This window comes from Solanum verrucosum, unplaced genomic scaffold (assembly GCF_900185275.1).
Source record: "Solanum verrucosum unplaced genomic scaffold, falcon-dt-bn FXZP01000296.1, whole genome shotgun sequence".
In the NCBI taxonomy this organism is placed as follows: domain Eukaryota; kingdom Viridiplantae; phylum Streptophyta; class Magnoliopsida; order Solanales; family Solanaceae; genus Solanum; species Solanum verrucosum.
Window position 1 is genome coordinate 248,269 of NW_026020470.1, and position 15,628 is coordinate 263,896.

Consider the following 15,628-nt stretch of genomic DNA (forward strand, 5'->3'; position numbering starts at 1 on the left):
TATTGATTTTCTAAAAACCCCTTATTGAGAAGAAAACAAAAAGGATTTAGTAAAGGGAAAAATATGAAGAAAGGATTATGGTGACCTCTCTGTTCGTGCTGTGAAATTTTGGAAATGGTGTATGAAAAACGGGGGAAAGAAAGAAGAATTGTTTGTCCCTGGTGTGTGTGGTTAGAGGTGAAAACGTGTTATGATGCGCAAAGTGTCACCATTTCAAATATTGACACCTATATTCTGTATTACACGTCATCTAATCCAAAATTTATTTTAGGGTTTGTTCAAATTGGTGTAATTACTCTCTCCGTTCCTATTTATATGTAGTCATTATTAAAAGGGAATATTGTATAAAATAACAAACTATTAATTCAAATTAAATGTTATAACCACAGTTTGATTTAATTGTAACCCGTAGCAAAATATTGTCATTCGCCTCTCTCCCTGAAATTCTCGCTCTCCACTCTCGTTTTCTCTCTGGCCTCTCTCACTTTTATACAAACACAAATGTATAAAATGCGTTTGTGTTTGTATAAAGTGAGAGAAAATTGTATATATGCATATCTTTTCATTCGCCTCTCTCCCCAGAAAATCTCGTTCACCACTTTCTCAGATCGCGCTCGTCACTCTCACTTTATACAAATACAAATGTATAATTTGTGTTTGTGTTTGTATAGAGCGAGAGAACATTGTATATGCAAATACAATACATATATTTTCGTCCTGTACACTTATAATTATACAAATATCTTCCCCTGCCCTGTTTTCTTTTGTCTTTCTCTCTTTCTCGCTTTATACAAACACAGATTATACATTGATTCTTTTATATATGTATACCAAAACAGATTATACAATTGATCTTTTGTATATGTATACCGAAATTGTAACACCCCGACTTTTCAAAACGTATAAATTGACTCGTATCTTCGTGAAAAGACCAGGAGGGTGGGTAATAAATTAAGAATGATGTGTTATGTGATATTTTAAGTATTCAAGTGTTGTATCTCAAGTTTTGAAGTTAGGTAAGTGGCAAAATAAAAGTTGGCGAAAGTTACTGTAAATTCCTTTTTAAAGATTTGTCTGAACTTTGGGTCAAATGTCTCGGACGTTTTCTCCCAATTTATTAAGAGTTATGGTCCCCGCGACCTTTGAAATCAAAGGTCTATAAGTCTAGTTTCCAACGCATCAACCCGTTCGTTCATACGACTTCAGAATGGAGAGATATTTGCGTTTTCGCAAGACTGCGCAAGCATGCAAGTGAGGTGGGTCCCCTAGGTCGGTGGAACTTTATATATATCATCTTCTTCGACTTTTCTTCATTTTTCCTTCATTTTCCTTAGTGAAGAACCAGAAAACTCACAAAACCTACAAAACCCACTTGTAGGACAAGCCAAGTTACTGATTTTTGTGACTTAAGTCCTTGACAAAAGTTGTTCTACGCATTGAGCTCGTCAACATGGTATAATTTATTTTATCGATTTCCTAGCATATCGTACTTTGGTGTGTGGACAGCAGGGGTTTGGGCATATTTTAAAGTTTTAAGGTGTATTACAAACTTATAATCAAGGTAAGACCCTTCTTTCATCGATTCTAGCTTTGATAAGTCGCAAATAACAATTTACGACGGAAATACATATCTTTTATCGAATTTTAGTTGTATCTTCTATTCTTTTGTGTTGATTATGATTCTGCCTTGTTGTAGTATCAAGGGGGGTTGTGATTAAAGTTATTAGGACACGTGAATTCAGCAAAAAATGGATGTTAAGGCTATTCCCTACTTACGGTATGTTCCTTAAAGCTTAGAAGAAATGTATTTGGGTTGTTATCCTTGATATACTTGTAGCCGTGATTGTTGATTGTTGGCTACTCGAGTTGATATAATCCTCCCTTGTCGGGATTCTTATTCAGTTAGTAGCGTCCCTATGTTGGACACGCCTTAGAGGCTATTTGTATAGGTTTCTTATAACTAAATTGCTCGCTTTTAGCAATTGGATTGTTATTGTTGCCCTTGGGGCTATTGTGGTTAGCTGCAGGAATGTGATTTATGCCTAGAAGGGCTATGTTCTGCTTATAGGGCTATATGGATGCCTAAAAGGGCTATGAGTTGCCTACGGGGATATATTGATGCCTAGAAGGGCTATGAGTTGCCTATAGGGCTATATTGACGCCTAAGAAGGCTATGTGCTTCCTACAGGGCCATGTTGTTGCCTAAGAGGGGTATGAGTTGTCTATAAGCTATGTTGATGCCTAAGAGAGTTATGTTCTGCCTACGGGGATTTATTAATGCCTAAGAGGGCTATGTGACTGCCTACGGGGCTAGGAGACTACTGATAAGGGTATATAGGCTGAGTAGCACCTTTCGGGCTTATGGGGGTCTGAGTAGGTGGTTTTGTGTGTTGTTTGTACCTGTCGAGCTTATGAGGGCTTGGTTAGGTTGTTGTTTTATTATTTTTGATAAGTTTAGATTTAGGAGCAGGTCAATACACTTATCTTATCCTTGATTTATTTATCAGATTATTCCAGTATATATCAAGATACCTTCTCATAGTCTATTTCCTTTCATACTCTGTACATTATTTTGTACTGACTCCCCATTGCCTTGGGGGAGTTGCATTCATGCATGCAGGTCCTGACAGACGATCGAGTAGACCTCTTCAACAGCAAGATTGAATTTTATCCAGTTGGCTAGCCCCTTTCCTCCGGAGCTGCCAGAGTTGGGAGGTTTGTTACCTTTTGTTGTATATATCTTTATGGGTACGCTGGGGCCCTATCCCGCTAATTTTTACTACTCTTAGAGGCTTGCAGACTAGTGTGTGGGGTGTATAGCTACGTTATGGCCATACTGGCCTATGTTGTTGGTTTGCTGAAGCTTGTGAGCTGTTTGATGTATTGTATTGATATATACCTGCTTTTAGTTTTGGTATTTGCGTGTGGCTGCCATGCGCTAGTAGCAAATGGTTCGGCAGGGTCGGCTCGGGCCTGAGTTTTGGCATTAGGAGCCAGTTGCACCCCTCAAGTTTGGGGCATGACAGAAATATACATATTAAAAGTCATACAAAACATAAAGTTTGTTATAGAGCGCAATTATATAAACTATAGTTATAGCATACAAATATGATTTTTATGTTTGCTAAACCTAAATTTGCTCTTATTAAAGATAGATGTTTTTAAATATTTTTTCATTTATTATTATTTGTCATTTATTCTTAAAATAGATTTTTACTTTTACTTGTCAATTTTGACATATCAAGAAATGACAATTTTTTTTTTTCATGTTTTACCATTAGCATTAAATATTTATTCTCCAAATTATTTTCAAGACCTAATATTAAACCTCATTTAATAGGGATGGTGTGTATCAATAATTATTTTTTAAATGGATGTGTCAAGTCAAACAATGATAAATAAAAATGAACGGAGGGAGTACTTGTCGTTTTACAAAATTAATACAAAAGGAACGGGAAAAACTATATAACTAGATATATTTTGTCACCATATATACATATTTTATCTCTAGTTTAAAAATTACCCATAATACCACTTTTGAATAATTATACTATATATTTTAAAAAGTTATATAAAAAGTTAAATCAGATACACAAATTCCTTAAATATGGTATTGAATAATTATCTTAAAATATAATCTCCTTAATTAATGGGACATTAATAATTCAAATTTTACTTTATCTCCTATCACACTAATCGTTTCCCTCCCTAATCTCATTATCGGTATGTATCTCACCCCACCCTCACGTAATTCACACACACCCATCTTCTCAACTTCTTCCTCCACCATAATACATGTTTGGATGTACTAAATCAATAACTAATTCTTGATGACTAGCAATAAATAAAGAAGTAAGATTTTGTTCAGTTTTTCGCTAATATTTGAATGTATCGAGAAGATTTCACCACTTTTATGTATTTGAGTTAGAGTTTCAATTTTTCTAAAGTTCGATATTAGATTTTACATTGTTTGAAGTTACTCTTTATCCATAGAGCAATGTCTCACAATGTCACGATGCAAATTAGGCCCGTGACCGGAGGTAAGGGGAAACAATCTCAAACCAAGCCTTAACATAAATCCACAGAAAATCGGGTAGAATTTCCTTTGTTTTTTGGCCTATCAATTTTTCCTTGTCTTAGAAATCAATAAATACATGCAGCTAATAACATTCCTAACTCATGACTCAATATTCATCAACAATTCAATCGTTAAACAATTATACCAATTCTTCTCCAATTACGAAAAGAAGTTTAAAATTAGTCATTTGACTACAACACGAAGGAATAATCATGACTCTAATAAATAACTGACAAATGTAGCGACTCTAAGAGTTTAAAACAGAGAAAATATCAATTTGATAAATCTCTTGTCGAGCGAAGCAGGGCTCACTAGATGCTACCAAATCACACTCTTTAGTTAATGAAATGCCCGTCAATACCACTTCAGTTCTCTGTAAAAACATTTAGCGAGGAGTGAGACGTAAGCTCAGTAAGTAATAACACCTAACCAAAATCAATTTAATGAGGGACAAGTCAGAAAACATGTTAATATGATAATCAAAATGATGAATCAATGTGTCCTTTCAGAAATGATAACAATAATCAATCTTAGTTGTCTAATCAATGTGAACTTTTAGAAATAATGAATCAATGTGTCCTTTCAGAAACGATAACAATAATCAATCTTATTTGCCTCATATAAGCAAAATAATGTGAACTTTTAGAAATAAACTCATAAAAACACTTTCATAGCAAATCTTATATTTGGGAGGTTTCGAATCATGTAATCAGTGTGGCCTTCTTCTTTAAGAAGTAACCAATGACAGTAAACTCCTCATAAATGAGTTAAACACTCTTATCGGTAGATCCCTACTCAAGGGATGTCAGTAAAAGTATGCTAATTTTATCTTTCCACTAGCAAGGGCTATATCGGTAATCTGTAGCTACAAGGTGCACCAGATCTAACGAACCCGCCGTTAGCTACAAGATTCGTCAAGGTCTACTCTCATTTATACTTTTCTTTGAAATCAGTAGAAACATTTCAAAATTTTATAAGACATTTAGGTTCTTATCAAATCATAGTTTATGAAATTTTAACCAAAAACATATGTCAAAATATTAATTTTTCAAGTAAATGTTAAACTCTTTCGATAACGGTAATCATATCTCAAGTATCAATAAACATGTCTTATAAAAGCGAGTTCATCTCAAATAACTATTTCGATATTATATCAAGTAAAAGACTTGTCACATATGCAAGTTCAAAGCATTTCGATAAATCATTCACTTTTTAAACCATGTATAAATCATAAAAGTTATAAGACACAAATTATAGTAGGATTACTACTCATAGTACTCATGTTGAAATATCGAACTTGTCACCTCAAGCAATCCGTAAGGCCTTCTTCAATCAATCTATAATCATATCATAATAACCTCGTGTTAACTTCTTCATTTACGACAATTACCCAGCCCTCGAGGTACCATAAATAACTCAAAATTTGCCATATCGCCTAACTGGTACTTAGATCACACAAAACAGCCTCATCTTGATTACTTTCACATTGTAATAAACCAACATAAGCTTATTGTCCTTCTACTTTTCTTTCATCTATGCTGAAATATAAAAACTTTGTCCAATCATTAAACGTACTCACTCAAATGCTAAGAATTTAACAGATTCTTTTATCTCTTTAACCCTTATTTTCTTAAACTTACAATCCTAATTCTATAGTCATAAAATCTGTGAATTTAAATCTTTAAATTAAGTTCAGAAAATTTACTTTTCTTTTCTCCTTCTCTCTTTCATTACGAATTGAGGCTTTTAATTTATCTTCGTTGATCCTTTACAGAGGAGCAAAATAGAAGCTTCTTGTATGTTTTCCTTCAAGTTTACCAAGTAGCTGAAGGGAATAACTTAAAAGGGTCTACTATTAGAGCCTTTCATGAACATACGCAGGAAGTGGGCTGAAGCCCTCCTCTTTTTTTTAAATTTTTCTTTTTTTTCAAAAATCAATTTAATTAGGTTTCCTTTCCACTTTCTTCCTCTTTTTATTATAAAAAAAAGAAAAAATTAAAGACTTTTCTGCCCTTATTTAAGTAATGGGTGTTACACACAATTCACAAAATAGTATGAGTTCTTTATCTATAGAGCAATGTTTGAAGTTGTTTATACAATTTTTATTTGTTTGTTTTCATTAAGAATTTTGTAATGGGTGCATGATTTCAATCTTCATCTACCAATATTGAAGTCGAAAATAGATCTCATTTTAGGAATGATCCAATCAAAATGGCAAAATTACGTTAAATTTTATTTAACAGATCAGATATACAACTGAACTCAAATACACAATAAGTGCAACAAGACGTAATGGAGTCTAACATATAGGTTTGGATTTTTTTCTAAATAATTTTTTAATATATTGATATTTTTTAACAAAGATTGATGTGCACCTGTTTTGATTTTCAATATGTTTATGTTTTTCACGCTGTTTATGATTTGGATATTTGTAAAGAAAAGTCAGATGTATCTCAATCTATTTTAAGTGTCTATTGTGTTTTTGTATTTCTTTATGAATTGGGGTTTTGTATAAGTAGATTAAATTTGAAAGATTATGTAACTTATATAGATATATCTAAGTTACATAATTTTCTAAATTCAATCTACTTTTATATTATAGAGTAAAAAAAATCATATCTATTACAAAGAATAAAGCCAACGTCTTTTAAATATTTAGCTACTCACACTCATGATATGGAGTTAAGCATGTCCTCTACCGAAAAGGATATGACATTTGTCCATGAACCTCGCAAAGGAAGGGACAAGCAGAAACCCAAGAGATGGAGCAAATTTGTGCCCAGAAATTACAACAAATAATCCATGAATGTCAATATGTCGCCTATGAAGTTCACAACGAAGGAAAGCAAGAAGTAAGGTGTGAAAACCACTTTTCAAGCGCGTTCAAATCAAAAGTCGACACTGAGGAAGATGCAAGATAAGGAATACCGCCTCTTGGATTCACCGCCACTACAGGGTGGTTAACCTCATAAGATCTTGCTCTATACTCGTCATCTCTGATGGATCGCAGTTAGCTTGTATTCGATTGCTGAATTTTATCCACTGCTTTCCTTTGCCGTCTATTTGCCATGTCGGCACTATGGAGCTTCACCACGTACGCCTTGGGTTACTGTCGTGCACCAGATCGAGAATAATTATCTTTTTCCTTTCTTGAAATTAAAATTGCATTAAAGGGCACTTTTGTTATTTAGGTATTGAGTTATCAAAAAAGAATCTATAATAACTTATATATTTAGAAATTACGTAAAAAATATTACAAATCACAATGGTTAACAACTTAAAATATTTTTAAAAACATATAAAAATTTACGATCAAATAAAATTGACTCTTTAAATTTTATTTGTGCCACATATATTGGATTAAAGGGAGTAAATACATTTTCAATAATTTATATGTTTGTATGTTGAAAGTATTATGAATTAAAATAATTTTATTTTATTGATTCTTGGAATTCTATACGTGTCATATAAGTTGGGATAGGGAAATAATATATATTAGACCCATAACATATTTGATTGACTTTTCAAATTCCATATGTACCACATAAATTGAAACATATGAATAAATACATAAAAAAATATTTATATATTTTAAATTATAAAGTACTATAAATCACCATAATTAATAACTTAAAATAATTTTAAAAATTCTTTTAAAGTAATATTGTAGGTGAATAGTGGTAGAGAAGGACACGAGTTTTGCTACAATTGAAATCTCATGCCTTAAGGTGCATGATGTTGCAATCTTTAAATTAATTGACAATTTGACTTGTGTCGGTAGTACCTGCTATTCACTCATTTATACATGAATATTATATATATATATATATATATATATATATTTTAAATTTAATTTACGTATTATAATTTAAATTTTGAAAGCTAAAATTTATATATTTAAAAACTATATAAAAAAATATTAAAATGATGCTAATTAACAAACCAAGATAAAAATCAGTATTAAATAAAATTTATTTCAATAGAAACATATGCTATATGGAGGGTATAAGAAAAAGAGAAGAAGCAAGATAATTAAGTGTTTTTGATTAGTTTAAAATGTGATTGATTATGGAATAACATAACCCAGTTATAAGGATCATTAGGGCTCGTTTGGTGTGAGGGATTAGAAATAATAGTGATGGGATAAGGAAATAGTGATGGGATAAAAAAAAAATTATGTTGTTTGGTTGGCAAGTCCGGGATAACTTATCCCGGGATTAATAATTAGTACCGGGATAAGTTATCCCTCCCCATGGGTGGTATAGTAATCCCGGGATAACTTATCCCGAGATAGAATAGGTAAATGACAACTATGTCCCTTTAAATCCTTTTTATGTATCATTTTTTACATTTATGTATATTTACATTTTTTTAATACCATGTATAATAATATTTACTACTCCTTATTTTTATGATAATTATACATATTTTTCTATTAAAAAATTATACTATATAAATATAATTTTTATTTATGAATTTATTTGACTAATTCTTATGTTTATTTTATTTTGATATCTCATAAATTTTCTTCTCTTTAATAAACTTAAGAGGAAAGTTCTATTTTTAAGCTAAATAAGAAAAAAGTTATATTTTTAAATACACATGGTACTTATCATGGGAATACATAAACAAAAATATTTAAGTTAAAAAAAAATAAAAGTTTTATTTTAAAAAATGAATAACTAAAGCTCACAAAGAAAAAATTAAAAAGTTTAAATAAAGTGAAGGGTAATTTTGTAAACAAACAACTTGTTCTTAAAATTTATCAATATATATTATTTTGAATATAACAAACCAAACACTCAATAAGAAATAATCCCAGAACAACTTATCCATCATAACTAATCCCAACATAACTTATCCCAACATAACTTATCCCATCACAACTCATATTCAAACCAAACGACCCCTAAAGGCGGAAGGGTAGCTTTCTAACCATTTTTTTTGGTTCAGCCTCCCATCCATTTCCGTCGAAGTATATAATAAATACTAGCAAAACACCAAAGATTTATAACTACATCTCATCATTTCTCTTCTTTCTTTCTTCTAATCATCAATTGATTCAGTGCTGAATTGTGAGAATGCTAATCTACGGCCCCCTTTCACCTGGTCAGGTTAGTCTATTTTTGGTTCGCATTTTGATCCACTTTTCTTTCTTTTGGGTTTTGTATTTGGTTTGTGCTCAACATGTTTTGTATGAAGTTCAAATATTTGCTTCCACTGTTAATGCTCCTCATTTTTTGCAAATCGGTTTATCAAGTTGGGTATTCTATTGCTGAATGCTTTCTGGTTATCCGTCATAAAGTTTACTTGTTCAATAACATACATCTATTGGACTCTGGGTTTTGGTTCAAATACTAGTAGTTTGATGTTATCTGATTCTTCTTATGATTTCGCAATTAAAATTCGGACCTTTTTGTTCACTCTATTACATTTTGCACTGAGTGGACTTGTTTTACTAAGCTGCATTTGTTTCATAACTTCCCATTTGATTATGGAACTTAGAGTTCAACTTTATTTTTTAAGGGGTTACTCCCACTTCACATCATAATAGGATGTTGAATGCTTTTGGGTAAGTGGCATTTTCGATGTTCTAATGTGTTACTCCTTTCTGATTACATTTTCAAACTGGGCTTTTATTTCTTTGATTCCATGTATAATGGGACTTTTGAGCTTTGAGTCTTGTTTTGTCTTCTTGGTTTCAAATTTCATAGCATTGTCGTAGAGTTTTATAGTTAGAAGGTGGTTTACATGATTTTTGCCATGTGATCAAGTGTTTGTAGTTCTAGGTTTCAATGAGTTGATTTTGGCTATGTTGCTCCGACTCTTCAAAAATGATGCAGCACCCGTGTCAAATTCTTCAAAAATATAACTACTTCTAGAGAACCCGACACGCACCCATCGACATTTTTGAAGAGTCCGAGCAACATATGATTTTGGACAACGGATGATTGATATATCAAAATGTAACTTTCCTCTAAATGAATTACAGGTGTCATTTTTTCTTGGAATTGTGCCAGTATGTGCTGCTTGGTTATATTCAGAGTATTTGGAGTACAAGAAAAATTCATCATCATCCAAAGTGTAAGTGGATTAAACCTCTTCGGTTATGTATTTTGGCAGATAAATTGTTGTATGGCGATAGCAATTTATTTAAAAATTTCTCGATTATATGATAGCTCTTTATTAATTCCCCTTATAAAGAAATATACTTCTTATTATGGTTGTTGTTGTTATTACTATTTCTTCTGTTATTGTTGTTGACACTTCCTCTGCAAAAATATACATTAGGGAGCATTCATTTGTGTGCTTTTGTCTCTCTACAAAAGCGTCTTTTAATATCAGATCAGATATGATGGTAACTGATAAGTGTCATAAGATGTGCGAATAATAATTTTCCAGTTCCTTGATATCTAAATATGATATGATTCCTTTCTTAGTCCGCGGTATGTTCATTCATCTGCCCATTCATATCTTCCTATCTTATCTCCTAGAATTAGTGAATGAAGGTGGCAGGTTCTTCATGAATATATGTTTTTCTAAAAAAAAAAAATGTGTATATCTTTACTGTACCTCAAATCTGTGATGCATGTCTTGACCAAGCGAGGGCTTTCATCTTCAATCAAATTTAAATCTGGAGAGTTCCTCTTACATATTGCAGTAGGCATTCTGATATCAATTTGGTTGAGTTGGGAAATGAAGCAGTCAAAGAAGATGATAGAGCTGTCCTATTGGAAGGAGGTGGTCTTCAATCAACATCGCCTAGAATCAGAAGTTCATCTGTGACATCTCAGATAACTAGGTTTGAAACTCTATATTTACTCTAATCAGATGAAATGCCAGTTCATGGAACTCATGTAAGGTATACACCTCAGGTTTTTCTTGATGGATGAAACTCTCTTGCTTGAAAATCGATTAACTCTGAGAGCAATGTAAGTGGACTTTCATGATTTGAAGACAATGGCTCAACTTGTTGTTTCTCATCTCCCCTATTTATCTACAGATCAGAGTTTGGAGCCCTTTTGACTTACTTTTACCTATCTGACCGTACAAATCTGTTTGGTGAATCAAAAAAGGTACATTAAACCTTTTCTTTATCTTTGTGTTTTCTTCATGAACCATTGACATTGTTTATAATTATTAACCAAAGAAATATTGGAACATTCCTTTTGGGGTAAAAGCATGAGGATAAGTTTAACTGTGCAGCATATGAACAATTGACTAATTTAGCAGGGATAGAAGCAGCTTTCTTTCTTCTATCCTTTTTTGTCTGTTTCCTCGTTTGCTACAGTTTGACTTTTTAGGTCACGTATTTTTCAGTATTAGGATGGAAAAGGTGATGTTTTTGTCCTGAATACTGTTACAACACTGGAGCACCCTGTTATTGTGCTTACAATAATAATTTTACATAAAACTAAGTTGGCCCATGTTCTATGCTATATCTGGATGGAGCATCTCTAGATCCTTTGACAATGTGGAGACACAGACTCAAGGATTACGAGTACATTCCTTCAAAATAAAGAAGCAAGTACAACTGATCAAGAATCCTTAACTCTATTTTGTGTATTTTTTTAATTAGTTCAAGATCATTTGCAACTTTAGATAAATTCCAAGGTTCTAGTCTTTAATGTATCATTTATGTGCCGGAAACTGGTTATATGCAGTTGCTTGGTTCTAACTAACTTTTGCCTCTTCTTTTGGTTGTCTTTGCAGAGCTACAATCGTGATCTTTTCATCTTCCTCTACTTCCTTCTCATCATTGTCTCAGCAATCACTTCTTTTAAGATCCACCATGATAAGTCTCCTTTCTCCGGAAAATCTATAATGTATTTGAATCGGCATCAAACTGAAGAATGGAAAGGATGGATGCAGGTAGCTCATCTCTTGAAGTATTTTTGAAAAGATCTCTTGAAGTATTCACTAGCTGATAATCTATGATTTCCTGTCTCCTGATTTGTCCTGCATATGTTGGTATGAAATCTGACTTTATGTTGTAACTTTATCTTTCACCTATTGTTGTGAATAATGAATCTCCTCATGATACTAGTATGGGATTGGAAATTGTTGGATAATAGTAAATGGGCTCTACACAACGAAAAAACTTGGACATGCTTCCCCCCTGTGAGTATGTGAGCTCCCACGAAAAAGGAGAAAAGAAAATAGGATACTAGTGTAGGGCTGTAGGCCACTAGGAGAGAATAGGATGTCTGAGCGTGAACAAAATTCTTCTCCAAGGGGGGTTTGCTTGAGTAAGGAAACACCAAAGTCCATCTGAAGTATTTATGATGGCATAACTTATATCAGAAAAAAATTATGGCATAATTTAAAAGTAAACCAATTGCAATTGCATCTTGGAAATACTTGTTTCCTGTACCACTTGGACAACCAGGCAATCTGTTGAATAACTTGGAGTCAGTGACGGTATTCCTTCTCATAAACATCTGCCAGTTTATTTTCTGTCTACAAGTTTCTGTTGCATCCGCCATACACTTCTGGATTCTCACAATTTAATTTCTTGTAACAGGTATTATTTTTAATGTATCACTACTTTGCTGCCACCGAAATTTACAATGCTATACGAGTTTTTATAGCTGCATATGTATGGATGACTGGGTTCGGGAATTTCTCTTACTACTACATCCGCAAGGATTTCAGCATTGCAAGATTCACTCAGGTAGTATCTGCCCGTTGACTTTGCAGATCTTTTGTATTGAATTTTCCTTAATTGGCAGTGCCTCTGAAAGATTTAGTCTTTGATGGACAGATGATGTGGAGGCTTAACTTCTTGGTATTCTTTAGCTGTGTTATCCTTAACAACAATTACATGTTGTATTATATATGCCCCATGCACACTCTTTTCACACTGATGGTTTATGGGGCCCTTGGTATATTCAACAAATACAATGAAAATGGGACAGTTATTGCCGTTAAATTCATTGCCTGCTTCTTGGTTGTTATTCTGATGTGGGAAGTTCCAGGAGTCTTTGAAGTGGTTTGGAGCCCATTTACTTTCTTCCTTGGTTGGTACCTTGAATTTGCTTCTTTTTGTTCTTAGTAGTCACGACTGGTTACTAACACCTGTGTGTATGTATGTATTTTAGGATATGCTGACCCAGATCCTTCAAAACCAAAGCAGTCTCTCTTGCATGAATGGGAATTCCGTTCAGGTCTTGATCGTTACATATGGATAATTGGGATGATATATGCATACTACCATCCAACAGTAGGTTCTCATTCAGGGATTTATCAATTTTTACCTGTCATTCAGTCCACTTATGAACTTTTGCTACTGTCAGAGCAGAGCTGAGGATGTTGTCCGTTATCCTTTTCTAAAATTTCAGCTCCTTTCCTTAACAATGTTAGTTCATAAATGGTTCTAGTTTCATATATCAGGTAGAGAGATGGATGGAGAAACTTGAGGAAACTGAAGTGAAACGTAGGATATCAATAAAAGCAGCTGTTGCCCTAATGTCACTCACGGTACCTCCTCTCTTTTGCCGCTGTCTGAATTTTCGAACTTCTCTCCCTTGTTTACTTATCATACAAATGCCAGATGGGATATCTTTGGTATGAGTACATATACAAGCTTCCGAAGGTCACATATAACAAATATCATCCTTACACATCTTGGATACCGATAGCGTATGTCTTTTTTCCCCTTTACTTGATTGCTCAGTTATTTTGGGAGTTTCTTCTTCCACTAGTGAATAATGTGTTGCATGTTCCCTTCTAATGTAAATTTTGGTGTTCTTATCTAACAGTGTCTACATATCCTTGCGGAATGTTACCCAATATTTTCGTAGCTACTCGTTAACCCTTTTTGCGTAAGTAAATTTGCATTAAAAGTTTTTTTTACAGTTCATTTTTCATATGTTTGAGTTCAAGGAAAGGCATTGAAAGCCAGTAAATTCATGACAGACATGTATAAGTCGATACTAGATATTGGATTTTGGTTTATTACTTCAAGACAGACCACTTATTGCTTTGTTGACCTGCAGATGGCTCGGGAAGATCACTTTGGAGACTTATATATCCCAAATCCATATATGGTTAAGGTATGAGAGATGAATTAAAGGTTAATTTGTTTCTTGCACATCCATTACATGATTTTTAAGATAGTATGCTTCACTAGCTCCTATTGATTCATGATACTAATTCCTTCTCTGATATGTGTATAATGTCATCACAAGACTAATGTAAGTTTCACTTTTGGCTGTTTATTGTGTGATGTTCCTCAAACTCTGATCTTATTTAGTAATTGACTTTGAGCTGGTTATGAAAAAAGATATTATAATAGGTATTTGTGTCACCTCGGAATGCTGGAGTTGGCTTAACGTTTTGGCATACTAACCACTAATTACAATGTGATTCTATGGAAACAAAGAAATCTTAGTAGTTCTGCTTCTGTTTTTAAAAAGATGAATTGTGGGTATGAACAAATGTGTACATTTAACATAGAGGTAAATAAACGCAGATCTGGTGTGCCAGACGGACAGCCTAAAAAGTTGCTGTGTTTGATCCCCGACTACCCGTTGATGAACTTCATGCTTACCACTGCCATATATGTTGCAGTAAGTAGATTAATTTCTTGTTCATTGCCTTTCATGAGGGAAAAGAATGAAACGCAACGAATCAGTTTCCTGTTTCTTCATATATGTGCAGGTTTCTCACAGATTATTTGAATTGACAAACACTTTGAAATCCACATTTATTCCCATGAAAGATGATAAACGTCTTGGCTACAACATAGTTGCGGCTTTAGTTGTATCAGGTCTTCTATATGTCTTGTCCTCTGTATTTCTAAGGGTACCTCAGATGCTGGTAAGTCATTCTCTTTAGTGTTTGCTTCAACTTTTGCATTTCTCAAGTTTCTATAAGAATGATCAGAAATCTCGAACAGAAAGCAAATGTATGCTTGTAGAAAATTCCAAGTTGACATCTATCTAGTGAAAAGTGGAAGTTCCTCATTTTTGAAAGAAAATCAATCCTTGTAATGAGCTTGTTTCTAATTTACAGGTGTAAATGCGTAACGTACATTATATGAAGGCAGATACAATTTGTGAGCCAGCTACAACTGGCTACAGTTTCTTTTTTTAAATGATTAAACAGAGATATACTCAACCGGGTTATAGTTTTTAGTTTAGGATTCTTTGTATATAAAGTCTGGCACTTGAACTCAAATTTTGGATTGTGCAGTTTGTATTTTTCACATTTTGTAATGTATACCTTCTACCTGTGAGGTGATGTCCCAGTTTACTTATTTATATTGTTCTACCACAGTAATATATTTGAAAGGAAAATGTCATTTCATCCCATAAAAAAGCTTGTATTTCTGCAGAAAGGCATGCTGCTTCCCAGGCATGTCACATAAAAAAACTGCACACTTTCGTTTTGTATATTCCGAAACATATTGGCATCAAAAACGAAAGAACAAACAGGAACGTATAAATTACATGTCTGCTGAAAATCAAGGTGGAGCAGTTTCAAAACCTGTATCTGTCTATCTTTAAGGCAAAAACAACCTAAAGTCGGAACGTATAACTTGTTTCA

At 33.2% G+C, this 15,628-nt stretch overlaps 1 protein-coding gene across 1 annotated transcript; it reads left to right on the top strand.

Moving 5' to 3' along the window:
- Positions 1–9,153: 9,153 nt before the first annotated feature.
- On the top strand, positions 9,154–15,190 carry LOC125809034 (protein REDUCED WALL ACETYLATION 2). Its single transcript, XM_049488708.1, has 16 exons — positions 9,154–9,192; positions 10,071–10,162; positions 10,740–10,880; positions 10,954–11,010; positions 11,082–11,154; positions 11,792–11,950; positions 12,603–12,752; positions 12,843–13,098; positions 13,180–13,301; positions 13,472–13,558; positions 13,632–13,720; positions 13,840–13,902; positions 14,077–14,133; positions 14,553–14,649; positions 14,741–14,899; positions 15,095–15,190. Exons 1-16 carry the CDS (start codon positions 9,160–9,162, stop codon positions 15,098–15,100), a joined length of 1,641 nt encoding a protein of 546 aa, XP_049344665.1. The 5' UTR covers positions 9,154–9,159; the 3' UTR covers positions 15,101–15,190.
- The last annotated feature ends 438 nt before the right edge of the window (positions 15,191–15,628 follow it).

Bases quoted from the DNA above. Each gene is read 5' to 3' on its own strand.
- LOC125809034 (XM_049488708.1), top strand. From the start codon at position 9,160: ATGCTAATCTACGGCCCCCTTTCACCTGGTCAG. The intron at 9,193-10,070 runs GTTAGTCTATTT...AATGAATTACAG, and splicing joins GCCCCCTTTCACCTGGTCAG to GTGTCATTTTTTCTTGGAAT. The intron at 11,155-11,791 runs GTACATTAAACC...TTGTCTTTGCAG, and splicing joins TGTTTGGTGAATCAAAAAAG to AGCTACAATCGTGATCTTTT.